This window comes from Nelumbo nucifera, chromosome 6 (genome assembly GCF_055504915.1).
Source record: "Nelumbo nucifera cultivar China Antique chromosome 6, China Antique-T2T, whole genome shotgun sequence".
Lineage (NCBI taxonomy): Eukaryota > Viridiplantae > Streptophyta > Magnoliopsida > Proteales > Nelumbonaceae > Nelumbo > Nelumbo nucifera.
In genome coordinates this window covers 35,199,996-35,227,785 of record NC_142654.1, presented here as the reverse complement: position 1 = coordinate 35,227,785, position 27,790 = coordinate 35,199,996, and the positions used below count along the sequence as shown (strand labels likewise).

At 36.6% G+C, this 27,790-nt stretch overlaps 1 protein-coding gene and 1 long non-coding RNA gene across 3 annotated transcripts in view; one reads left to right on the top strand and one right to left on the bottom strand.

The window, feature by feature from the left end:
- Positions 1 to 3,161: 3,161 nt before the first annotated feature.
- On the bottom strand, positions 3,162 to 12,521 carry LOC104606475 (uncharacterized). 2 transcript variants are annotated; one of them, XM_010271699.3, is made up of 4 exons: positions 12,423 to 12,521; positions 12,257 to 12,313; positions 10,873 to 11,061; positions 3,162 to 3,604 (listed from the first exon to the last, which is right to left on the bottom strand). In XM_010271699.3, exons 3-4 carry the CDS (start codon positions 11,052 to 11,054, stop codon positions 3,418 to 3,420), a joined length of 369 nt encoding a protein of 122 aa, XP_010270001.1. In that variant the 5' UTR covers positions 11,055 to 11,061; positions 12,257 to 12,313; positions 12,423 to 12,521; the 3' UTR covers positions 3,162 to 3,417. The 2 variants fall into 2 exon arrangements, with proteins under 2 accessions (XP_010270001.1, XP_088747019.1); XM_088890893.1 differs by lacking the exon at positions 12,423 to 12,521 and having other exon boundaries at positions 12,257 to 12,390.
- Positions 12,522 to 24,811: 12,290 nt separating this feature from the next.
- The window catches only part of LOC104606474 (uncharacterized), a 31,312-nt gene continuing 28,333 nt past the window's right edge, over positions 24,812 to 27,790 (top strand). The window contains exons 1-2 of the long non-coding RNA XR_736774.3: positions 24,812 to 25,578; positions 25,740 to 25,790. This is a non-coding gene — a long non-coding RNA (uncharacterized LOC104606474). The remainder of the gene's footprint in view (positions 25,579 to 25,739; positions 25,791 to 27,790) is intronic.

The window sequence follows — 27,790 nt, the reverse complement described above, 5'->3', positions numbered from 1 at the left end:
AGGGGTCTAAATGGATGCTTTTTCTCAAACTAAAAACCTGAAATTATTGTTTCTTTAATGGTAAAATACTTAAACTACCTCTAAATTTTAAGAAATTAACTAAATTTGTCCTACTATTTAAAAATCCTTGAAGTACCCCTAAATTTTTTTGACAATTGACAAAATCCTCCATTGCTATTAGTGCCCCATTACAAATCCAGTTGCATGTGTTCCAGGTGACATATATATATATGTTAAATTTCAATTTTACCCTTTTGTGTTGAAAATATTTATTTTACCCTTCATTATTCGTTACATTTTCAATACATCTTTCCACACAAATAAGGAATCAATCATCTTCTCATTCTCTTTCCCTCCTTTAATCAGAAAAATCACCAACAACTACATGTTCGTCAAAGAAAATCATCAACAAACATAGCAAAAACATGTTTGATTCGAATCAAGATATCAACGTAGTTACGTGGTGAAGAGTGCTAGATTTTTGGCTCACAAAGAAAATAGTAAAGCCTTATTAAGTTGAATTAAATAAAAAACAGGTTTAGTAATTAATAAATTTGACAAACTCACAAACCTACAACAAAATATTAGAAAAATACAAAAACAATAAAAAATGCTAGTGAACTTTAGCAGAAACAGTTGCGGAAGAGCTTAGTTGTACCTTCCCTTAGCTTAATATTCATTAGCCTCATTGTCTCTTCCCAAGTAAGATGGTCAAACTCAATTATGTATGTTTAAGAAGCCAACTCATCTCTTCTTCAAGACTTCAACTACAATAATGAAGGAAAATTAAAATCAGAAGGAAATAAAAAATGAAGAATCTCTAGAACAATCTTGAAGAGAATATTAGACTGTTGGAAATACTCTTTTATGTTCCTGTTTCATTTTGTTAATTACATGGTTTTCAAAATCAGACTGGACCGGATGGTTGGACCGGAAAAACCGGAAATCTGACCAATTCCGTTTTTCCTTAAAACCGTTGATTTTGGTCAACAAACTACTGAATCAGCCAGTTAATCGTTTGAACCGTTTTGACCATTTTTCAAAATTTTAAAATTTTTTTATCAGAATGGGTCAATCATTCGAATCGAATGATCAGATCGTTTGAACCGGTAACCGGATCCCTGACCAGTTCGGTCACCGGTTTGATTTTAAAAACCATGGTTAATTAGTTTTTGGGGTATTAAATGAGATGTAATAGAATAATGAGTTATCTTTGGTCAGCCCCAATCTAAGAGGCCTAATGACAAGTTGATGAATAATCAGTATTTGCGTGTCCAATGATGCCTATGTCGAAATTTCAAGGGTTTGATTAGTCGTCGTTCATCAGCCTCTACTTGAAATTTTAGTAGAAAACCCCATTTTTACATGTGGGTCGCTCATTCTTCAAACAAAATTATAAGATTGGAGCAAGAGCAACACCTGGCAATCCCAAAATTATAAGACAAAATGCTGCTTATTCAAATGTTATCATTTTAAAAATTGAAGAAAAATGAAAGGTAAAATAACTTTTCCATCTTTCCATTAATGTTTGTTGACGATTGATTGTTAGAAAAGTTTGGGGTATTTAAGTGATTTTTCAAACAGCATCGTAAATTTTAGTCCATTTCCTAAAATCTTAGTTCAAGTATTTTACCCTTTATTTAATAGCAAAAACTTTGTTTTGGTGATTTGGTTTGAAATTTTATTTGCCCATATTACATTGAAAAAATAAGTAACTCCCATGCTATTATGTGCTGCTAAGAGATAGTGTTTTAAAAATTGGCTCGAAAGCCAAAATGTTTTTGCCTTCGGGCCATAGGTCACCGGTTTGACTATCCAGGTCTCTCTCTCTCTTTCTATATATATATATATATATATATATAAACATGTATTTTATCAATGTAAAATGTATAATTATATTTTTTAGATATAATATATGTATATATAAATATTATTTTATGTTTATTTTTTATTTTAAATTTTTATTTATAAAAAATGCTAAAAAGTGTGATTTGAGGCCAAAAAAAGGATTTTTTTTTTTTGCGAAAATAGCAAGGCAACATGCCTTGGGACACAAATATCAAACAGTTACCCAAAATTGAAAAAAAAAATCACCCGAGTTAGACATATGAGCACAACGTTATGGCCTCCGAAAGTTTGCACATACACTGAGTGCAACCTATGACATAATGGCCAGGTCAAATGAATCAACGATTGAACCACTTGGGTCAAACAATTTTTGACCATTGATCTGGTTTTTGACCAAGTGGTTGGTTTCATACAAACCAAACCCAAAATCCTGACCGAATGATGGTTCAAAGAATTCAACCAAACAAATCAGGCGGGTTGAAAACACTGCTAGACACGTGGCAACCATTTGATTGGGAACAAAGAACTGTTCAGAGTCCCAAAGGATCTAGCTTCAGAATTCACGGATGATATGATATTATCAATCAATAGACTATCATCATTTGTGCAATCTAATTGATTGAGCACATGTTCAATGCCCTAAACCCGTCTTCGTTATACTCATCAGGAAAAACCCACCTTCCATACTGGAAAAACCAAGAACCAATCAGGTGACAGTTTCCATTTTACCCCAGAACCGTTATTTCGCCAAAAACAGTTGATTTGATCAGCAAACTGGCCCAGGCGATCAAACCATTCAAACCATCCAACGGTTTTAGCCATTTTTTTATTTTTAACCATTCGGTTAGAATGATCAAATCATTTGACCCAAGAACCAGACCCTTGACCAGTTCGGTTTTGAACCTTGCCACCTTCATTATAGCTTCAGGAAAACCACTATGGACCTTTATCCCCTTAAAATTTGTCGTCCACTTCGGGCACAGGCTTCAACAGATTGTTCCTGTCAAACTTCGTTGATGATTTCTTCCCATTGTACAATTAAAAAAAAAATGATGATTCAAGCCTTCAAGGGTCGTCATTATGGATCCTTATCCCCTAAAAATTTGTCGCCAATGACTTCAGGCACAGACTTCAACAAATTGTTTCAATAGTTGCCCGATCCCTTTCCAAAATACATGATTGTTCGTTTGTTCCTGTCAAACTTGGTTGACGATTTCTTCCCATTGGACAAATTTTATAAAAAAAGAAGGGTTGATTGTTCAAGCCTTCAAGGGTTTTTCACTCTAGTATTTAATTAACAACTTTAACCATCGTTAAAAGTAACTTTGGATATAAATTACTAAAAAAAAATTGTGCAGTACACAGATGAAGTGAAAAATTACCAATGAAGAGATTATTAACGCTACAGCACTGGTATTGCTGACTTGACAGCTTCAAAACTTTGGCAGAAAGAACAAAATTTTGCACGAAGAATGAAGTCAGTGAATCAAATCACACTCATGAGAAGCATATAAATGAAAACCCACAAGTTTTTCCTAACGTGTCTGCCCCCAGTGGTATCCGGCGCCCTTAGGGATAGTATCCGGTGAATGTAAATCCTCTCCCCACAATCTCACCAGCGCAGTACCACGCGTAGCACTCTAATCCGAACAGAGCAGCAATTCCAGCATCCTCAACTTTTAGCTCCTGCCTGTTTTTCCAGAGTTGCTTGACACAGTCGAGTTCTTTCCAGAATGACTCGTAACGGCCAGGAATACTGTAAAATTTAAGCACAAAGTCAGATGGGTAGCACATTGTACTCGATGGAAGCCAAGAAAGTGCTTAGGATGTTTATAGCATAAAAATACAACATTTCCATCTATCTTAATTAAATTTAATGATTTCTCAATATCTGTTACAATCAAAAGTCAGTGAGTGGCAAATTAAGGGTCCATTTGGTTTGTAGGAATAGGGGTTTGGAATCAGAATCAGAGTGTCCAACCGTTTGGTTGGGCAGAATTGGAATCCCATTCCCACTCCTAGTAGAATGGCATTCCCCCATTTGAGGGGATGACCATTCCCACCCCCTCTTGGGAATGAGAGAATCTGTTGCAGCAGTCCAGCAGCTTCCGATTCCGGTCCGATTCCAATTCCCATCTAAACCAAACAGGTGGGAGGAATAGACCATACCAATTCAGATTCTAATGGATTTCAATTCTAATTCCGACTGCAAACCAAACAGACCCCAAGTACTCACTATAAAGGAGTTTAAGTCTAGACTCGCAATGGAACATATTGAGAGGCTGATTTGTGATGGCTGCTTTTGCTCCAAGAAGGCAACAGGTGGCTTGAGCTTGTATGGCCCCAAAGATGGGAGCAATAAAAATTTAAACTTTTATTTTTTGTTTCCTGGGAAAAACAGGTCCATCAGATATTTCATGGTCTTTAAGATCAATTGGCAAACATTGCCATAAGCTTCTTCGGATGAAATGAACTGATAGTGGAATTATCAAAAAACAAAGACTGGTTGTGGTACAGGACTGACAATTCATTGTCATCTAATCTTAACTCATTAAGGTGGACACCAAGACCAGCCAATAGCCTAGAAGATGAATTGGCAAGGAATAAGAAGAGATGACTTGATATGGGAGAACTAGCTATCAGCGTTAGGCTGTTGTACTAATAAAATTGCCATGGAATTTATGAACTAATAAAATTTCCATGATATGGAAGAACTAACCATCTAATCTTAACTCGGAATGTATGGATTTCTTTTCTTTTGTTACGGTAATAAAATTGCCATGGAATCAACAAAAATAACTCCCGACTGCCTAATAAATCCAATATGAAAAGTTGCTTTCATCATGGAATCAATAAAAAATGCCTTCCTGCCCTATATGAGCAGTTGCTTTCATCTTGAAATCAGCAAAAAATGCTTAGTCCTATATTATTATTATGACAATGCCACTGGAATATGCTCCCAATCTATGTATTCAATTCTTGGAATTATAAGGAGATTCATCTCCATAGACATCAACAACTTCTAATATAATATCCTGTACAAAGTTCATAATGATAGCAGACAGGAGGATATATAGTGGTTGACACTGAATCATGGCCTCATGTTGCAACTGCCATACAAACTATTACTGTATAGCAAGTGCAATAAGGGGAAAAGGAGAAAATAATGGGCCGAGAACTTGGAACCAAAGACGAATCAGAACAGGTTGCATCTTAAGTTGAATCTATAGCTGAAGAACTTTCACCAGTAGTAAGATTTCTCTCTGTAATTAGGCCTCGAGCTGGCTATGATAATATCAAATTTTTATCCATGACAAATATTTTTTTATCTATGGCTATATGTATTGCTCCACAGTATATCATTTTCCTTTGCCATAGTCCCAGGCTCTGTAGAAACTTCTTTCACTATAGGCATGTTAAGTTTCAGATTCTTCCATGTTTGCTTTGATAGTAAAATAATTGCAGACAGGAAAGGAGGTGGAATCCTTAATAGTTAATTTTGAGATGGGAAAGGGTTCGAAATGTTCCTAGTGTACGTCAAATGTCACAAGGAATATCAGCCCTAGTGGAGCAAATAGGTTTAATGTGGTTTAGGATAGGATGCTTTTAGAGTTGGATGATTTTATTCTAGGGAGAAAAATTCTTTCTACCTTTAGGACAAATCTTGTAGGCCAAAGGAAAAGAATCAAAGAACAATGTGGCAAAAAACCTTTTTTATCAATATACAGCAAGAAAAAAATCAGAGAAGAAGAACTTTAAATCATGATTCATCAAGCAACCAAGAAAGATTAAAGAGAAATAGGAAGAATATGCAAGAAAGTCGAGCAAGAACATAAATAATCAAGAATAGAGTCAAGAACTGGCGACTAGCCCAAATCAATCAAGAACAGTCCAAAACTCTAAGAAGAAGCAGAGATCAGGTCAGATGGCAAGAAATAGGAAAGAAGGCTTACATTTTAATCAAGGAGAATAGAGAAGAAAAAAGACTACAAGTGCAATAACATAAATCCTTGACTCTTAAACTTCAAATCTTAAATCATGATTCATCAAGCAACCAAGAAAGATTCAAGAGAAATAGGAAGAATATGCAAGAAAGTCAAGCAAGAACACAAATAATCAAGAATAGAGTCAAGAACTAGCCCAAATCAAACAAGAACAGTCAAAAAATCTATGAGAAAACAGAGATCAGGTCAGATAGCAAGAAATAGGAAAGAAGGCTTACATTTTAATCAAGGAGAATAGAGAAGAAAAAAAGAATACAAGTGCAATAACATAAATTCTTGAATCTTAAGCATCAAATCTTTGTTGCACAAATTGATCACTCTAGTTTTGATCAGACAATGTGCATGGAATTTGGAGCTTTATCTTATGACCATCTCACATGGTGCTGGGAGGACATCTTCTTTTATTCTTCCTTTGATGTATAAGAGGAATACCAGTGTTATAAAGCATCGACTAGTTGGTCAATGCTCATGGTTGGTTAACTAGGATGAATAAGCATCAACTAGGTTGACTCAGAGTTTCAAAAGTGCAAGGCACAAAGGTCATTTGGTATCTAGGTGCGGACCATTTTGAAGCAAGAAGCAGAATTTAAAAAAAATGCAAGTAAAAGAAAAACTAAAAATAAATGGGTAAATTTCTTAAACTACCCTTACTGTTTAGCTAATTGACAAACTGTACCCTACTGTTTAACTATTGTCTTGCACTACCCCTACTGTTTTCGACCACTGTCATCATCGTTAAACATTGACGGAAAAAAAGTAAAAAGTCAAATTTACCCTTCATTATGTCTCATATTTTCAAAATAAAATATCAAATTTAACCCAAGCCACCAAGGAGCCAATCAAGTACGGAGAACTCTGCATTTTCTTCTCGAAACAGAACTTGCATTTTCAATCAGACTCTCTCTCCGGCATGGGCACCGAACAACTCCCCGATCCTATCACCTGAGTTATCACACACACACGCACACACACAGATTAGGAAGATACTCGGTTCCTTTAAAGAAAATTAAAGCTATGAACCGGAAAGAAGATGTTTCTGAAGGTGGAGACGTCAAAGTGTTTATCAAAGAAAACAGTCACTGGTGGAAAAAATTGGAATCTTTATAAAGAAGCAGGAATGGCGGCACTTTACACACAGGTGGGAAATGCTAATCCAAGTGAAATCAATTTTTATTGCTTTGCAGGAATCCGCACCCCCTAACCCTCCAAAGAACAGCTCTAAAGAAACCAGTAATGATCGGTTTTTTTGTAAGAAAGAGGACCGAGCTGGGGACTCTCTCTCTCTCTCTCTCCATCTTCGTTATCCAGCTCCTGTCTCTCTTCATGTCAACACCATCACCGCTGCAACTTCAAGCGGCTGTGGCATTTTTTTGCTTGCTCCCTCAATCTCTCTCTCTCCCTCTCTACTCTGTCTCCCCCCCTCCTTTCGCCATTTCACTCATTCTCTGCAATATCATCTTCACAAACAAGCTCCCCCTTGTCCTTTCACTCATTTTGCAGTGGCATCTTCACGGACAAGCTCCCCCTTACACCATCGATGAAGGACAGAGAGGTTCCTACCAATCTGATGCCCAAATGCAAATCCAAGGGAAATTCCTCTCAGACAAGCTCCCCCTGCACCATCAACCGAAGACCTCTTCCCAGTTGCCAACTGTGATCCTTAACACTGCTGGGATAGAACGCACCATTTTTTTTTTTTGATAAATAGGATAGAACGCACCATTGAGCTGTTGGTTTTTTGACATTAACGGAAACATCTATGCTTGCATTTCAAAACCATTCAATTGAAATTTCTCTGGACCAATGCTTGTGAAAAATGAAAAATTAGAAGAAACCAAGCTATTTAGATCCACACCAAGGTTCCTGTTAATGTCCTGGAATGTGTTCTCTCATCTCTGAAACAACCAACAAAACCGATCTCTCTCTCTCTCTCCACACAAGTTAAATCAACTGTTGGCCGAAGCAGATAACCAGCAGAGCAACCTTCTCTCTCGCCGGATTCAGCATTTTAAGGGTTGCAGGGGTTTCAGGTCCGATGTAATCTCTGATCCATCATAGATCAGGTCCAATGTAATCTCTCCCATAAAGACAAAGAGAGGAATATTGGGTTTTAAAAAAGTTTTATTGGTCACGTGATGTCACATGTGTACGGATTTTGATGGAACATTAACAGATGCTGGCAGTAGGGATAGGACATAGTCAATTGCCAGAAACAGTAGGGTAAATGCAAGACAATAGTTAAACAGTAAGGGTGCAGTTTGTCAATTAACTAAACAGTAGGGGTAGTTTAAGAAATTTGCCCATAAACAGTAGGGGTAATGCAAGACAATCTTAAAATCATATTTATTAATTAAAAATGCAAACTTTAATTTTAAACTAAATATTTTAAAAATCTTATTAGCTCAAATTAAAATACATAACCATAAAACATATTTAAGTATGTCAAACTTTCAATTTCTTTATTTCTTTACTAATTGCACTATTTCAATAGATAATATGATGTTAAACATGTAGCCACTCTTATACCAAGCCCCTTGAGGTAAGCCCAAACAAATCCATGTTAGGGTCTTAAATTCATAATCCCTACAAAAAAATGGTTTTATCTTTTAGAAAATATCTTTTATTAGGAAAAATGAAATGAACAATGTTAGCAAATAGGGGGTTCTCGGAGCTATTTGTGGAATTCATCTTTCACAAAGGTGGCTCATCGACATATAGTGAATTGTAAGGGGTGTGCCTCTAGATAGTGTGATTTTCTTAGGAGACATTCTCAACCATAGAATTCAATAAAGCACAGAGAGTTCAACAAAGATTACTTACTGACCTGTAAGAGAGTACATTTACATAACAATAAAGATGAATTTAATCCATCCTTGTGGTTAATACTTTAATAATGTAAGGGGCTCTTAATGGTGCAGGGAGGTGTAAAAGGTTGCTGTTGGTATTTTTATTTCCTGGTTTTTCAATAAAATCTTATTCTTTGATTGCTAACTTTTCACTAAAATCTGATTTTGTTGATTAAAAAAATTAACCCATCCTTTTAGCTCTAACAGAAACCATAATAGAAAATCACAGAAAAAATGAGAGAGCTTGAAGTGGAGAGAGAGAGAGATAAAGATACATGGATTGATAGAGAAGAGGCAAGATATCAGGAAAAAAAAACTATTTTCAAATTTAGTTTTAATCATTACCAAAAAGTCACTTTAATAATCAAAATAACTTAAAACATGTATACCAATGCTCTCTATGGGATCAGGTAGCACTATTTTGGACATTTACCAAAATACCCATACATTATAAATAAAAGAAAAATAAATAAAAAAACTTTGGACTGACATTTTGACCTAAAAAAACTTAAAGGATTCCACAATTTAGCTTACCGTCCAACATAGTTGTCAAGGCGACGCCTAGGCGACAAGGCGCCCTTGGAGGCTCACCTCGCCCAGTCGCCTAGCAGTTTTGTGCATTGGGTTATGAAATACTTTTAGATTTTTTATTTTTTGACATTATAATTATAAATAGACATTATTAAACTAGAATATTCATTTTATGTGTTTATATACTAATTTCTTTTTATTAGTTTCTTATTTTGTTAGGGTTTAATCAATGCAAACATTGCTAACTGCTGTATTGAACCCATGGTTCACAGTATCGATACACCTCTGTGTATTGGCAAAGGTGTATTGGAACTTATAACGATACTCCCCCTACTTTTTTTATTTCTTTGGTTTTCAATTTCATTTTTAAATATATATATATATATTATTTAAAAAATGGGTCCCCGAAAACACCTGTAAACAGGTATCGGGACCCCAAAGATACAATACAATACACCCGATACAGGGCGTATCATATCAAAATTTTGATCCTTGATTGAACCCTCAAAATTTTCAAAACCTGAACCTATATAAGCAAGGGAAGAACTTAAAATTTTGTCTAATCAACACATTTTTTGAATTTTCTTTACTTTGTTCTTTTTCTTCTCATAAAATGTTGATTTTCTAGACTTAAACATGAATTTTATACTTTTCTTATGAAAATTATGAACAATTATTAAGGAAAGATGGTTATGGAACCTAGGGAACTACCCTAGGATCTAGGGTTTTACTTAAAAAAATCCATCGCCTAGGCGTGTTGCCTAGGCAAGGCACCCCCCTGTCACCTAGCCTCGCCTTGGCGCCTTGAAAACTATGCTGTCCATATCATCACTTCTTTGAAAGGCATTGATGACACTATGCAAGAGTAAGATTTCATATCACAAAATGCAAATTTATTGTGGTTATATACAGATAAGACACACATAGATATAAGTACCATAGAATACGCAGTCCATAACATGTCAGTTTACCAACCTGATCATAAATATGTATATCACTAGAAAAGTTGAATGTCAAAACAGAAAGTATCAGTGTTTGGATGTTCAATGAAATGGATAAAAATGGTTATAAGAAAAATTTGTATCTACCTTAAGACTTAAGAGTAGAAGAATGGATCTGTAATGGGTTAAGAAATACAACTGAACACCTTACGAAAACAAAACAAATAATAAAAAAAAAATGAATGTAACTAAATAGTACCTGAAACAATGAACATAAAATGCGATTATTTGCTTTGTCTTCTTTAAGATCATATAGCAAAACATGAAACACTCAAATGACTAAAAAGTTATTCAAAAAATGCTTTTGTAAGTAGGTTGTTATGAGAACGCTGGAATTATATCCAAGATCATACAACTGCTCATAAATCATAATACAAATCAGGACATCCACATATTCATAAAATATGAATGGAGTGAATCAAAGAATTAATGAAGCAACACAAGGATCATGAAAGGGATCACTAAATTTCATATACCACATTTGAAGACATCAATGCTATAGTAAGCCATAAGATAGTAATGAAAATAAAGAAAACAAGAAGCAGAGACATTCAAATTATTAATTGGGCCTAACATGACCAAATACAATCAACGAAGAAAAGATGGAGGTAAAAGCTAGACATATTATAAAAAGAGATTAACCTAGCAAGACGAGTATAAAAGAGTTGTTTCGAAAGGAGGTTGCATTTCTCCACAGTAGGTGGTTCAACAACATATTGCTTGTTCTTTTCCATCAATTGCTTGTAGTAGGAACATCCATGCTTGGCGACAAACTGTGATGCCTGACAAGCCTTAGCTTGCAATTGATGCAACTTTGATGCCATGAACTTCCTAAATCACACCCAACAAAACAAATAAAAGAATTTAATCACTATAATACCAGTTTATCACTATCTCAGGACCAAAAATAGAGGTGATCCAGGAACAACAATTTCTACAAATTATAACGTACAGAGTCAGAGACATCAATCTTACATGGAAACCGTGCAATCATAACAGATAAAGGCCTTAAATATACTCTTCAGTGAGGAAACTAAAAATATCCCTGAATTAATGTAACTTATATGGAAGTATAAACTTAGTTACCAAAAAAAATGCCTCCTAAGAAGATATGACCAACATTTTCCTACAACATTCCATACCTCCCAAAAACATGAAAAGTCAGACCGAAATTATTTGAAATAGAAACCTGAAATGAAAATATAGTTCGTCTTTTTGACATATCTTAAAAATAAAATACACCCCGGCCAGTTTTAGGGGTAAAACTGAAACCTAAAAATAAATAAAACTGAGCTCTTTGAAAGCAGAATCGTGGAATAATAATTTATTAGATTAAATGGGAAGATAATCTTCCTACGTGAATCCGTATTATGATTTATTCTTAGGTGACAACCTATCAACATTTATTCTATCAATGTTGACATAGCCAGGTAATCAACAACATTGTGAGGTAGAGAGTTCCAATGACTGTATCAAAATTCCAATTTGAAAGAAAATCGTGGGAAATCTTCAAAGGAGAAGCAAAGAACCAGAGAAAGAACACCAAGAAAACAAGAGGAAAAATCGATCGAAAACAAAGAGAGATCTGCGAGAAAATTCAGCAGATGGATCTTCGATGTTGAATCCAAAGGCCAACTTATCAGTCCTAAATCCCAACAAACAACTGTCAAATCCCAGAAAATTGGAGAGGGAAAAACATTTGTCTAGAAAGACAGGATCTTTGACCCAAATAGCAAACCGGAGAAAAAGGAAAAAGAAAGAAAATGCGAGAGATCCACCAGCAAAAGGGCTTCAAGTTTTCATTCAAAAACCAATATCATCGTATTACTAAGGATTCTAAACAAGCAACAGTGAAGTTTCAGCCTAAGAACATAAAGAAACAGAGAGATTTCAAGACCGCAGAACCTCAGATTAATACCAATAATTGAAGAAAGAAGCAAGGGAAGAGAGATATCAAGGAGATAGTAAGCATATATTGTTTAGAAAAAAAAAAACGAATAAGCATATATCTAGTAAGCATTCGAACCTCTCACAGCACGAGACGCGAAGAAGACCCGATCTGTACAGCACTGACGGCGATTTTCTGTTCCAACACAAAAACAAAATGAGGAGTCTTCGGTTCGAGGATGAGAAGAAGAAGATGAACAAAGAGATAGAAAAAGAGATCGATGGAGGAAATGGGCGAGAAGTACCAGAGTCTTCGTTCAGTGCGGCGCTAGCGAGTAGCGATGGAGGAACCAACGTTAGAATGGAGGAGAGGAATGCTATGCATACGGGTTAGTCAAAGCCGTCTTTAAATACGGTGCGTTGAACACCGATATCTAGTTCATCATGTAAGCCGGAGACGGTATTCGAGCATCCGTAATCAAAGACGAATTTGGCTAACCGTATGGCCAGAATTCCTAAAGTAGAGGAGAAGACGTTAGACAGGCAGAACCCTAACTCACGTGACAAGTCTACCACGTTTTCCTTGGAATGAGTAACTGAGCCTTGACATCTTTGCTTGAAGTTGAAAAATGTTGTTCAGTTCATTCCAAGCCACAACATGGTAAAAGTAAGCATTCATTTGAGACAGCATAATTCAGTCCGGATTGAATTGGGCCATATTCCAATTTTTCCTTAGACTGCGTTTGGTAGAGGTGTAAAATTGAATGGGGTAAATTTTACACGCGATACGATTTTGCAAATATTTGGTAAATATATTTTACATCGAAAATCGGTGTAAAATTATATATTTACTGTTAATTACATTGATAATTGATGTATCGATGTATTTATTACATCACTCGCTCTCTCTCTCTTCTCCTTCTCTCTTCTTCTTCTTCTTCTTCTCCTTCTCTCTCTCTCTCTCTCTCTCTCTCTCTCTCTCTCTTCTCCTTCTCTCCTAATAGCAGGTGGTGTCTATCAGCAGCATCAGAGTAAATCTAGATGGGCATTCTCTGCTTAGGCGTTCTCCTTCACCGTTGCCACCTCCAACGGGGTTTGATTGGGGGAACTTGGAGGCCAATTCAGATGGGTGTTTTCCTTCACTGCCACCACCTTCGACGAGGTTTGATTGGGGGAACTTGGAGGCTGACTCAGATGGGTATTATCTGCTTCTAGGCGTTTTGCTCCTCCATGGCTGCAACATCTCGTCGTTCCTGGGCGTTTTGCTCCTCCATGGCTGCAACATCTCGTCGTTCCTGGGCGTTTTGCTCCTCCATGGTTGCAACATCTCGTCGTTCCTGGGTGTTTTGCTTCCGTTGGTGTCTCTATCCTTTTGCCCCTTCTCTCTTCTGAGCTTTTGAGAAGGGGGATCTTTACACCCTGGTTTCACCCTTATCCCTCTCTCTCTCCCTCTCTAATAAATCTCCCACTACAACAAGATATAACCAAAATGGACGAGTGTAAATGGGCACAATGGTCGGTCCATATTTTACATTCTCACTGAACCATTGTTTCTCAACTTCATCAGTATAAAAGTGCATTTACACCGAAAACAAATGCAGCCTTAGGCTTAGTTCGAAAGCAATACAAATGCAAATATATAGAGTGCAAAACCTTATATTTTGTATTATTTTATATGTATTTGCATTTGTGCTCTTTCCAAAGTGAGTTGCAATTATTTGGGATCGGATTAGCTAGAGAAAAGAACATATACACCCTAGCTGAACTACCTATCACGGTTGAACACGCCAATGTTCAGTACAACTGGGTCCTAAATGGGGCCCATAGTGAGCATTAATGTGTTCAACCGTGATAGGTAGTTCAGCTAGGTATATATTATTTTGTCTCCAGCTTATCCGGACTGCAATTATTTATATAAAGTTTTGCAATAAATTTGTAAGGTACTTTATATAAAGTTTTGTTTGACATATTCACACTATCCACACAATGATGTATAGAAATGTTTTTGCAAATTGCAAAGCATGTTGCGGTCTCAACAACTCCACAATAGGACCCAAATTGAAACGCTCTACGTTTTATTGAACCACAACAGCGAACAACCCCCTAAATAGAACAGAATGACAATAGGATTTATACAATTGGTCCTCCAGGGACAAGGCTTGAGATAATTATATTATATTTAGCAATAATTTTACAATAGACCACCCCTCATCATCATCTTCTATCTTCCCTTTCTCACATATAGACATATTTATGACTTTATGAGTTAAGATCTACTACAAACACAAATGTGTGTAACGAGCTAGTAACCAATAACAGGTCACACATTGTAAGTAGGGGTTAACATTCAGTTTATTCGATTAAAAACTGAACTTAAATTGAATTTAGCTAAAGTCAAAAAGACTGAACTGAAAATTTTGTTTAAAACCAAATTTCATTATATTTATTCAATATATTGATATATAAATATATATTATATGAATATATTCATACATATAATATTATATATTATATTATAGGGTAAATTATAAAGACCCCCTATACTATGAGGTCAGTGACAAATACCCCCTTTATTAGAGTTCTCTCAATTAACTTTGAAAAAGATTCTCATTCAGGTATTTATTTTTTAAATCCCTAAATTACCCTTTTTCTTGTTTATTTGAACAATTTATGATTTGATTAATTTTCTAAATATAATATTGAAATCCTCTTGATTGCTCTAATAGATCCTTAAAGATTTTTTACTGGATTCAATATTAAGATGAAATGGTAGAGGTTTCTTTCTAATAAATATAAAGGCATGTGCATTAAGCGAAAAATAAAAGAGTAAAAAGATGAAAAGGCATTTAGATCTTGAAAAATCTTTTTATTTTACTTCTTTAAAAAGTTTTACTTTGGTGATTGGATTTAAAGATTAAAATATTTAAATAATTATCGTTGTAAGCATTGACATTATATTATGCCACTAAAAAAAATTAATTTAATTTTGGGAAACTGACGAAAACTCACAATGACTTTTAGCATTTCTCTTAAACTCGCCATAACTTTTCAAAATGTCTAGGGAACCCCATGTTAGTAACTTGACGTTAGACAGACTGATGGAGCGCCGGTTCAGCCTTAGAGAGGAATCCCTATTGTCAACCGGTCCTCCAACCGGTTCTACACCCTATGTTACCCGGCGCCGGATGATGTCTTGAAGAGGGGACTCGAATCTCTGTCATGAATCGGTTCTACGACCGGTCCTGGTCTGTTTGTGACCTGGCACCGGTTCATGACTGGTTATTGATATCTTGCTGATTTATTTACTTATTTTGGTTATTTAATATTTATAAGTTTGCCATTATTTTGGTACATTATAAATACTTTATGTTTTAGGGTTTGTAATGAACTTTTTATCAATTATTCAAGCTGTGTGCTTAATTCTCTTTGTGAGTGTTATTTGGTTTCTGGATTGAAACTTGATCTTGAGATTTGTTCATGTGACAATCTCTGTTATCGCATTACACGCTGCGCCAGGTGGTATTAGAGCGGGAGTTCGCCCAATCAGATGGCTAACCAAGATGGTAGTGGTGGCAATCAACCTCGTGACGAAGATCAGGGGTTACAAGCTGTTTGGAGAGCAATCGAAGAGCAGCAAACAACAACTCGTAATATTGAACAACAGTTGACAGAGATCGCTGGACAACTACGGACTATGTTGCGATAAGATGTTCCAAGGAATGGGAATAATGCATTGAATCAAGCCGGAGAAGATAACCACGGTAGGCCAATCATTGATCATATACCTCAATTACCTAGGAGACCTATTATTGATGATGATTTAGAGTTTGGTGTTGCTCCAGCTAATCCTGGTGTTGGTAGGATTGGTAGGAATTGGCAATATCAGGGTATTCTTAATCACAATAGGAATGATGATGAGTTTAAACTAAAAGTGGATATCCCTACTTTTAGTGGAGATCTGGATATAGAGGGTCTTCTAGATTGGATTACCAAGGTAGATCGTTTCTTTGAGTATATGGAGATCCCTGAAGAGAGAAGGGTGAAGTTAGTAGCTTTTCGATTGAAGGGAGGAGCATCTGTTTGGTGGGAACGAATGAGGGAGACTCGGATTAGAGAAGGAAGAGGTCCGGTTCGAACATGGAGACGTATGAACAATTATTAAGAGGTAGATTTTTGCCTCCTGATTATGAACAATATATGTTTGAATCGTATCAAAGATGTGCACAGGGAATGAGGAGTGTGAATGAATACACCTCAAAATTTCTGAGATTGATCGAGAGAAACCAATTGTCAGAAAGTGATAATCAACAAGCAGCTCGTTATTTGAGTGGTTTGAAGCCTGCTATTCGAGACAAGATTGGAGTCCAGATGGTTATGAGTGTGCAGGAAGCGAGGAACTTAGCTTTGAAGGTTGAGTTAATGTTTCAAGAGAGGACTCGAGCTGATAATTATCGACGGTATAGTGGGAATGACAATAGGCAAGCAGTTGTTGATAAGGGCAAGCCAACTCAAGGGGTGCAACCTTCCAACTCGCCTAATGTAGCTAACACCAATAAGGCTACAACGGGAGGAAACACTCAAGGTAACACTTCAAACCCTCCTAAAAACACTAATCCTTATGCAAAACCTGTTCCTTTTAAGTGTTTCAAGTGTAATGAGGTTGGGCATAGGTCTAGTGATTGTCCCAAGAGAAAAGAAGTTAATATAGTAGAAAGGGAGGAGGAAGAAGTTTGTGATAATGAAGTGTATTGTGGACCTGATGGAGAGGACGAAGGAGGTGATTATGAACATGAGGAGTACACGTGTGTTGTGAGGAAGCTTATGTTATCTTAGAAAAATGGGGATGACACACAACGACACAGGTTGTTTCATACTAGGTGTACGGTGCAAGGTCAATTATTTGAATTGATTATTGATAGTGGCAGCCAGAAGAACATTATTGGCAGAGATGTGGTGAAGAAGCTGCAACTAACTCCTGAGAAACACCCGAATCCTTACACAATTGGGTGGATCAAAGAAGTTGGTGGCGTACATGTGGATGAACGCTGCAAGATTCCATTTTCTATTGGTAAGTATACTGATGAGATTTATTGTGATATTGTGGATATGAATGCTTGCCATATTTTGTTTGGTAGACTTTGGCAGTTTGATGTAGATGCTAAACACTTGGGTAGGAATAATACATACCAGCTTGAGAAAGAGGGTGTGCGCTATACAGTGTTGCCTATGGTGGTAAAGAACCAAACCAAAGCTTCAAAAGTGGAGGGGAGGAACTTTCTTACCATAACACATCAACACATAAGGGAGTGTAAAGATACCCGAGAGGTTCACTTGTTGGTTATAAAGGAGGAGAGTGTGAGTGAACCACTAGAAGTGAATAAAATTCTAGTGGAGGTGCAAGGATTGCTTGAAGAATTTCATGATGTAGTTCCTGAAGATTTTCCTAATGAGCTACCTCCTATGCGAGACATTCAACACCACATTGATTTGGTTCCTGGTGCTAGTCTACCTAATCTACCACACTATAGGATGAGTCCTAAGGAGAATGAAATTTTGCGGGAGAAGGTAGAGGAGCTGTTGAGTAAAGGGCACGTTCAAGTTAGTATGAGTCCTTGTGCAGTGCCAGCATTATTGACACCGAAGAAATATGGGAGTTAGAGGATGTGTGTTGACAGCAGAGCAATCAACAAAATCACTATTGGCTACAAGTTTCCAATTCCTAGACTTGATGACATGCTTGATTAACTTAATGGGGTTGTGGTCTTTACCAAGATTGATCATAGAAGTGGTTATCATCATATCAGAATCTGTCCTGGAGATGAATGAAATACAGCTTTCAAGACAAGAGATGGATTGTTTGAGTGGCTAGTCATGCCTTTTGGACTAACTAATGCACCAAGCACTTTTATGAGACTGATGAATCAGGTACTACACCCTTTCATTGGTAAATTTGTTGTGGTGTATTTCAATGATATTTTGATTTATAGTAAATATGTTGATGAGAATGTGGGGCATATATCGAGAGGTGTTGAGTGTGTTGAGAGAAAATAAACTATATGCTAATTTGAAAAAGTGTACTTTTATGAGTGATAGTTTATTATTCTTGGGTTTTGTTGTAAGTAAGGATGGGATTAAAGTAGATGAGGAGAAAGTACGAGCTATTAGAGAGTGGCCAACTCTAAAGAATGTGATGATGTGAGGAGTTTTCATGGGTTAGCAACTTTCTATAGGCGGTTTATTAAACACTTTAATAGTATTGTAGCTCATATTACTGAGTGTTTAAAGAAGGGTAAGTTCCATTGGGGAGAGGAACAAGAGCAAAGTTTTGCTTTAATAAAAAAGAAGTTATGTACCGCTCTTGTCTTAGCTTTACCAAGCTTTGACAAGTTATTTGAGGTTGAGTGTGATGCTAGTGGAGTGGGTATAGGTGTTGTGTTATCACAAGAGAAGAGACCAATTGCTTTCTTTAGTGAGAAGTTATGTGAGGCTAGAAAAAAGTGGTCTACTTATGATAAAGAGTTTTATGCTATTATGAGGGCATTGAAGACATGAGAACACTATTTGATTGCTAAAGAGTTTGTTCTTTACATTGATCATCAAGCTCTTAAGTATTTAAGTAGTCAAAAGCAGTTGAGGAGTGATATGCATGCTAGGTGGTTTGTTTTTGTTGATAAATTCTCATACAAGATTGTGTATAACTCAGGACAACAAAATAAGGTGGCGGATGCTTTGAGTAGACGTGAAGCCTTGATTAAGACTCTTAGTGTTGAGATTATGGGTTTTGAGTGCTTGAAAGATTTGTATAATCAAGATGAAGACTTCAAGCAGGTTTGGGAGAAAGTGCATGTCTAGACAACCATTGAGTGATTTTTATGTGCATGATGGTTTTCTTATGAAGGGTGATCAATTGTGTATTCCTTGCACATCCCTTCGCGAGAAAGTCATTAGGGATTTGCATGGTGGGGGTTTAGCAGGACACCTTGGTAGGGACAAGACTATTGAGGCTGTCAAGGGGCGTTACTACTGGCCTAAGCTGAGGAGAGATGTGACTACTATTGTGAGTAGGTGTTATATATGTCAGACAGCTAAGGGATAGACTTAGAATACTGGTCTTTACATGCCTTTACCAGTTCCTAATACTATTTGGGAAGATTTGTCTATGGATTTCGTGTTGGGTTTGCCAAAAACTCCACGAAACATGGATTCTGTGTTTGTTGTTGTTGACAGGTTTTCCAAGATGGCACATTTCCTTCGATGTAAGAAGACTGCAGATGCAATAGCAACAACCAAACTATTGTTTAGGGAGGTTGTTTGTTTGCATGGGGTGCCTAAGACCATTACTTCAGACAGAGATACGAGGTTCTTGAGTCACTTCTGGATTACTTTGTGGAGGCTATTTGATTCATCTTTGAATTTCAGTAGTACAACTCATCCATAGACTGATGGATAGACAGAAGTGGTGAATCGAACTTTGGGTAATCTGATTCGTAGTATTTGTAGAGAAAGGCTCAAGCAGAGTTTGCCTACAACAATGCAATTCATAGTTCTACATGTAGATCGCCATTTTCTATTGTTTATATGAAAGTACCTAATCATGCTTTGGATTTGGTGAAGCTACCCAGGGTACTAGGTCTTAGTACTACAGCTGAGCAGTTGGCAGATCAGACTCAGTCAGTGCAAGAGAGAGTAAAGCAGAAACTTCAAAAGGCCAATGAGAAGTATAAAGTTGCAGCTGACAAGCATTGAAGGTACAAGGTGTTTGAAGTTGGTGATGAAGTCATGGTGTTCTTGAGGAAGGAGCGCATACCTGTTGGGAAGCATAGCAAGTTAAAGTCTAAGAAGTATGGTCCTTACAAGATTATTAAGAAGATCAATGACAATGCTTATGTGGTGGATTTGCCTAAGGCCAATGAGAAATATAAAGTTGCAGCTGACAAGCATTGAAGGTACAAGGTGTTTGAAGTTGGTGATGAAGTCATGGTGTTCTTGAGGAAGGAGCGCATACCTGTTAGGAAGCATAGCAAGTTAAAGCCTAAGAAGTATGGTCCTTACAAGATTATTAAGAAGATCAATGCCAATGCTTATGTGGTGGATTTGCCTAATTACATGGGTATTTCCAAAACTTTTAATGTTGCTGATATTCATCTTTATTTGCATGAGGAGATGCTTAAATATCCTGATCATGACTCGAGGTCGAGTTTTTTTCAAGTGGAGGTGAATGATGGAGTGCCGGTTCAGCCTTAGAGGGGAATCCCTATTGTCAACCGGTCCTCCAACCGGTTCTGCACCCTATGTTACCCGGCGTCAGATGATGTCTTGAAGAGGGGGCTCGAATCTCTGTCATGAACCAGTTCTGCGATCGATCCTGGTCTGTTTGTGACCCGACGCCGGTTCATGACTGGTTATTGATATCTTGCTGATTTATTTACTTATTTTGGTTATTTAATATTTACAAGTTTGCCATTATTTTGGTACATTATAAATACTTTATGTTTTAGGGTTTGTAATGAACTTTTTATCAATTATTCAAGCTATGTGCTTAATTCTCTTTGTGAGTGTTATTTGGTTTCAGGATTGAAACTTGATCTTGAGATTTGTTCGTGTGACAATCTCTGTTATCGCGCTACACGCTACGCCACAAACTAGCAGATGTTAGTAGATTACCATTTTACCCTTTGTTATATTCGACTCATTTTATAATGTTTCAGAAATACCCTTGTTATTATTCCACCCAAAAGCCTAACTATTTGAACCCTATTGAAAGAGAATAAATGATCATTGTTGTTGCGTCTTTTAACCGTCACCTGAGATGAAGAAGATAATCACCATAGGAGAAGAAATGGACACCGGTATCTAATCGATGACGACTCTATTTTAAACTACTAGTGGAAGGAAATCAGATCGCCGATTTGGTGGTTCGCCGACCTCTAAAAATCAAAGCAAGTATCTTTGTCGTCAGCTACCAAGACACAAAGATTTGCTGTCGATTAGGTGGTTTTCCAACCTTTGAAAACCCAAGCAAGTAGCTTTGCCACTGGCTCTTGAGAAACACACAACTTTGTCATCAATTTGGTGGTTCGCCTACCTCTGATAACCGTTGCTCTACTATCCATTTCCAACCAAAAGCCCTGTTCTACTATCTATTTCCAACCAAAAACATGGTTTTTTATTGATCTTGTGGTCTGAAACCTCCTTTAGCAGTACTTGGGAACAATGCATTTGGCATAAGAGAGAAGAGAGGGAGGCATTACTTTTGATGTTTAAGGTAAATGAACATACCAAAACCAACTCTCTTTATTTGTAGGAAGAAGAACATTTAAAGCTATGAATGCTAAAAAACAATAGAAAGCCTTCTTATTTATGTTTTTTACTCCTATTCAAATGAATTTTTTATTATTTTTTTTGAATCAATTGTCTTATTCTTGTGAGACCAAATGCATCTCTCATGGTGCCCACCACCATGAGAGATGTGCCTTACTTTATTGATCGTTTCCAGACCTAGTACAATGTTACATAACAATAAAACCACACTTTTTCTTCTCTTGGCAACAATAAAAGAGAAGGTATTGACTATGCAAAGGCTTATCTAGATCCAATGCAGTAGAAAACAAACCACACTTTTGTTTCTCTATTCTCTCTAGATTCAAGTGGTGTTCAGTAGCACCAAATCAACCACTAGAGATTGAAAAGCTTGCTTTTTTGGTGCTTGGTGGTCATTCAGTTGTACCTCTGAATGAAACCACCAAATGTTGACAACTCCTCTGGACTATTAAGACAATGAGCTACCTTGAAGCGCATTTGGAGGTAGCTCATGAAATTTTCATTCCAATAGTGCCCTTCAAAAACCCAAAACTACTCCTGCACCTTCCCCTTCTCCATCTTCGCTTCACCATAGGCCATTGAGAACCCATAATCTTTGCCTACCCTGAAACCTTAATTTCTCAGTTCATCTTCCTTATTGCTCTACTAGGTATCACCCCCACCGAAGTAGGATTCAAAAGTTGAGACGTTGAGAGAAGGATTGAGGTCCAAATTAGGAGATTTGATCTATGAAAACGATATAGAAGACAAAGATGTTGAAACTGGTTTCGGAAGGAGAGATGATGGTGGTCTAATGAGCAACCATCATGGGATTATGACGAAAGTGATTGTCTTAACTTGAGTCTTCATCAATTCATATTGCCTCCAAAGTGATTTCGATGAATAACCATCACAGGATTTCAACGAAGATGATAAACATTAATATCAATTAATCAAATTAACTAAATTACTTAATCAAAACTATCAAAAGCAAAACTTGTTAGGATCTCTCTCTTTTTCTTTCTCCTTTGATCCCTCATATTACTCCCTAGCTCTGATGAATATATGACAATGAAGGAGTTTGCTTCAAATTTAGAGAAAATAAATGAGAATGGAGATTAAAAGGGAGATAGTTGGGTGTCAATGGGGAAAGTTAAAGATATACAAGATTCCCTTTTGGTGGTTACGGTCATGCCACATCACCACACCAGCCACAGGATCATACTCCGTCACATGAAACAAAACCCTTGAACAATCAAGCACACCAAATTTCAGCTCTAAATTCCTTAATTTCGTCATTTATCTATCAAAGATTCTATTTCAATGCATTTGATACTATGACACTTCCCTAACTTAAAACCTACAATCCACACATCCCTAACATGATAAAACCCTCCCAATAGCCTTGTAATTCAAATCCATGCTAGTATACTAAGTTTAAACCTAAAATCCCCTCATTTACCCATCAATCAAATCAAGATTCCATTTTAAGCCCCTTCATTGGCTAAAACACCCACGACTTAGATTCTCTTGATTCCAACACCTCTAAAACCATTAGACACTCCCATTAGATTCCAAATATCCCAAGATATCCACCACTCAAATTCCATCCATCAAACTACCCATTTCGTCATTCATCTAAAAAGATTCTAAATCGACCATCCTTATTGGCTACTACTTTCCTATTTCAAGATCTTTATTACGACACCCTTTCACGACATCCAAGCCTTACCAAAACCTTTATGATTTATCAACCTCCTGGTCAACCAACCAATGAATTTAAGACCCAAAAATATATATTTTTCCCCTTATCTAGAATGATTCTAAATTGACCACTCTTATCACCCGTTGCCTTCAAAATTATAGATCTTCATTATGACACTTTTCTCAACACCCCCAAACCCTACCAAGACCTTCATCAACCTCCTGATCAACTATCCACCCAATTTCAAACTTCAAAGTACCCATTTTGCCCCTAATCCAAAAAGGTTTCGAACCAACCATCCTTATTAGTTGTCATCATATTATTTCAAAATCTTCATCACGACACACTATTCGAAAGCTCAAAATCTCACTAAAACCTCCACCAACCTCTTAATCGACCATCCACCCAATTTTAAACATTGCAATACCCATTTTTCCTTCTTTTGACAATATTCCAAATCGACCATCCACATTAGCTATAAGTTTCTAATTTTAAGATTTTCATCGAGATACACCATTTAGGACCTTCAAACCCTATCAAAACCTTCATCAAAGCCTCCTGATCAACGATCCATTATCTGACACCTTTAAACCTCATCAAAACCTCTCAACCAACAACCCAACAAATTTTAGACCCTAAAATGACCATTTTACCCCTGATTTGAAAAGATTCTAAATCAAGAGTTCTCATTAGCTACAATTATCCAAATTCAAGATCTATATCACAATACGTCCTCTAATACACCTAGAACATGCCATCACCTTACTAAATGTCTCAATCGACCATCCTTCATTTTTTTAGATCCAAAATGACCATTTAACCCCTCAATCAAGAATGATCCTGATTTGATAGCCCTGATTAATCGATACGCTCTAAATTACGATTTCTCACTCAAACGCACTCCTCGAGGCTATCAAACCCCACTTTACCCCTCTATCTACGAAGATTCCAATTCGCTCAATCTCGTTGGTTGAAACAAACCCTAACATCTTGAGGTTTAATCCTAGCCCTTGAATTCTGCACATCGCACCCCTTAGACTTGCCCTTTCATTGCAAAAACCCCTTACACTTTTTCATCTAGGTTCCTACATACTCTTGGAAATTACATAGAGCCCCCAATAACCATAGATGCAACCTTAGCCCTAGATCTAAACCCACGCTCTTTCTCCACCCTAGGATCAGCTTAACCTCTAGCAAGCACTCCCTAAAACCCTAAATCTCAAAATCCTAGTTGACCCTTCTCTTTACCTTCTCTAAATTTCGACTAAGGCATTTTGAAATTCAAATTTAAACTTTAAATTTAAATCTTTCCCATTTATCCATAAATGAAGGAGACAAGGGGGAGCCTTTTAAGAAAGTTTGTCCCATAGCTTTAATTGTGGTCAAAAGGGAGAACCAATAGAAAAAAGGAGGAAAAAAAAGGAAAGAATAAAAAATCCAAAAATCTAAAAGCTTCATATCCCTTAGATTGGAACCAAGACATCCTAGCCGTCCATTCGTTTAAAGCTCTTACACTCAAACCCTAAAACCCTAACCAAGACTTAACCAAACTCTTCAAATTCGATCCTAGCCCAACCAATCTAGTTCCAACCAAACCAAACCAAACCAAACCAGCCTAACCCCATTTGGTTTAAACGAAAAACAATAAAAAAAGGGGAAAAAACATAACACCATTCGGTTTGAACCAAACCATCCCTCCTGGCAAACACACAAACAACTCACACAACTCATTCTCATTCCCATTATCATCTCTCCCACAACCCTAGCAACCACTTAACCCTAACCCATCTTCTTCCTCATTCTCCATCCTCTCCACCTCCTTTCTCTATTAATCAGCTAGCCTTCCATCTCCAATCTCCCTCAAGCAATCTCATCTCCACAAAAACCAAACCCAAAATCCCTAGTCATCCTCTTTATCCTCTCTTCTTCAGGCTATGAGCAAGAAGAAAGAAGAAGAAGAAGATCAGTTTGGCAAAAAAAAAAAAAAACAAAAAAAAAACAATGAAGAAGAACCTGTAGAGCTCACATTCAGTCAAGGTAGAACCCCCTCTCTCTATCTCACCGAACCCATCTCTCCACTCACCTTCCCCCATCAACCACTGAATCCCATCTCCACTGCCACCTTCTTCTTCTCCACTATCTCATAATTCCTCCATTACTCTCCTCTCATCCATCTAAAAAACCCCAACCGAACCCTTCTCTCCTTCACTCTCTCCCAAGAACCTCCATAACCAAATCATTTTCTCTCATCTTCATCCTGTTCCTTACACTATCAAACCTAAACCAAATCGTCATCTATCCCCTTCATTCAGTCCAAATAACCCCATCAAAAAAGAGAGAAAAGCAAGGAGACAAGGGACTTTCATTCGACCAAGAGAGGCTTAACTCAAGTTTGGAATATTAACAATCCAGTTCATTGCAGCCCAATAATCCACTCAATCAAAGGTTATATAGAGGTGAGTTTCCCACCTCATTTTCTTTTTTATTTCTTTTATTTTTCCTTTGCCTGAATATTGCTAATGTTTTATCTAGTTTCTTGTTTTCAGCATAGTTTATTTTGTTGATTTGATGATATTATAATTTGTTTGAAGATTAATTTCATGGTAGTTAAATGCAGGAAAAAATAGTGTGAATCGTTGGAAGATTTGAATGGAAATTACATGTCTTTGTGAGTGTTTTCTTTAGCACAATGTGAATAACTTGATTCTGAAATGTCTTTGTCTTCTTAGTTTTTGGATTAGGTTCTTCTTGATATAAAGATAATGTGTTTGCTTCTTACAATATATTGTTATAAGTAGTTGAATATTTATGTTGTTTGATGTTGTTTTTTTATTCTATAGTTTTCAGATTTTGTTTTGCATGATTTAGAGATATGCATGATTAAATTTTTGTGTTATGTATCTAAGTAAAGTCTTAAGTTGAAATTGCCTTAAGAGAGATGGCTCATGGGGATTGAATACCTTGTGTTTCAACCTTACTCACTTAACTAGTAAGAGTGTGGGGGACCTTGGACAAAGAAGAAGGATGCATGCTGTTGTCTACTCCTTTGCTCCTCTAAGGGTCCCTTCACACACAAATAGAGAATGAGGGGGTTGAACCAGTTTTTAGACAAATTCACCTTGATTAGCAACCTCTTAGATAGGTAAAACCTTTGGTTCCTTATTATTTCTTTTTTCTTTCTTTTAGCTCATTTTATTTACTTAATTTCTTGGGGAATGATACAACATGCAAATTGCAGGAGAGGGGTGCCTAACACCTTCCCTCTCCCCCCTTGAAGTACTTAGAAAAGTCTTATATGAGAACATGGTGAGTAAGTCTTGTTTACATTTTTGAACATGGGAGACCCATCATACTTAGTGTTGAGCGCAGATACTGTGTTAGAAACTTGTATAGTAACTTCGAAAGGCTATTAAAAATGAGCACTTAAGCGATTTTATTGGGCAATTGCTAAAGCATCCACAAGACCTGATTTTCTAAGTGTAATGCAATTTATAAAGGATATCAACCCTAATGCTTACCAATGGTGTAGTGAAATTAACCCAACCCTATGGTCTAAGCATGCATTTCTTATTCTTTCCAAGGCTAATGACATTACAAACAATTTGGTGGAGTCATTTAACATGTGGATAATGTCATCTAGGTATTTTTCAATCATCCAACTATTTGAAAGTATTAAAAGGTGATGAATGGAAAAAGTTGAGGAGAGATGTAACCAAGCTATGACTGGTAATACCATTATCATGGGAAATATACACAAATTGTTAAATAGGAGGAGCTCTAACTATAGGTATAAAACTAATATTTCCTTAATTTTTATTCTTGTTTCAATTAATAGTATTGGCTTGTTTACTTATACAATCTACTTATAAAGATTATAATATCCTATGTTGTGATGAAAGTGAGTATCAAGTCTGATACAATACTAGTATCAATGTGGAAAAACTTGTTGGAAGATCATGCATATGTCGGAAATGGGATCTAAGTGATTTACCTTGTGTTCATGCATTTTCTTGTATAAAACAATGTAGGGAGAATGTTGAAGACTATTGTCATGAGTCATATACTTAAGCCTCGTATTTGAGATCTTATAGTCATGTTTATGCATCCAATTTCAAAGGAAAGACATTGGCCTACCTCAAGTCCGGATCCAATTCAAGCACTTAAAATCCTTCAAAATATTGGGAGGTCAGGGGTACGAAGGCATATAACAATGCAAATAAGGGTCCTTTAACAACTAATTATGATTGTGGACATAGGAGATGGCATTGTTCTCGGTGTAAAGAAATGGTCATAACTTAAGGAATTGCAATGGAACTATTCCAATAGGACAAAGTGCACATCAAATCTCTCAAGAAGACACTCATCAAGGAGAGGTCCTACCCCTTCAAGAAGGGGGGATCCTCATCAAAAGGAGCTATTACCATTCCAAGAGGGGGGATACACTCATTAGGAGGAAGTAATGCACCTTTAAGCAAACTTGGTTATTGGGTAGGCAAGTAACTTGGCTACAACAACTTAATCAAATGCTATAGCATAGCTAGTAAGGAGTTCAACATTTCATGTACATTTAATAATTTTTTATCTATTATATAAAAAAAGCTTATTATGCATTTTCCATCTCAATTTTTGTGTAACTATTGGTTTCAAACTCAGAGTGAATGACTTAAT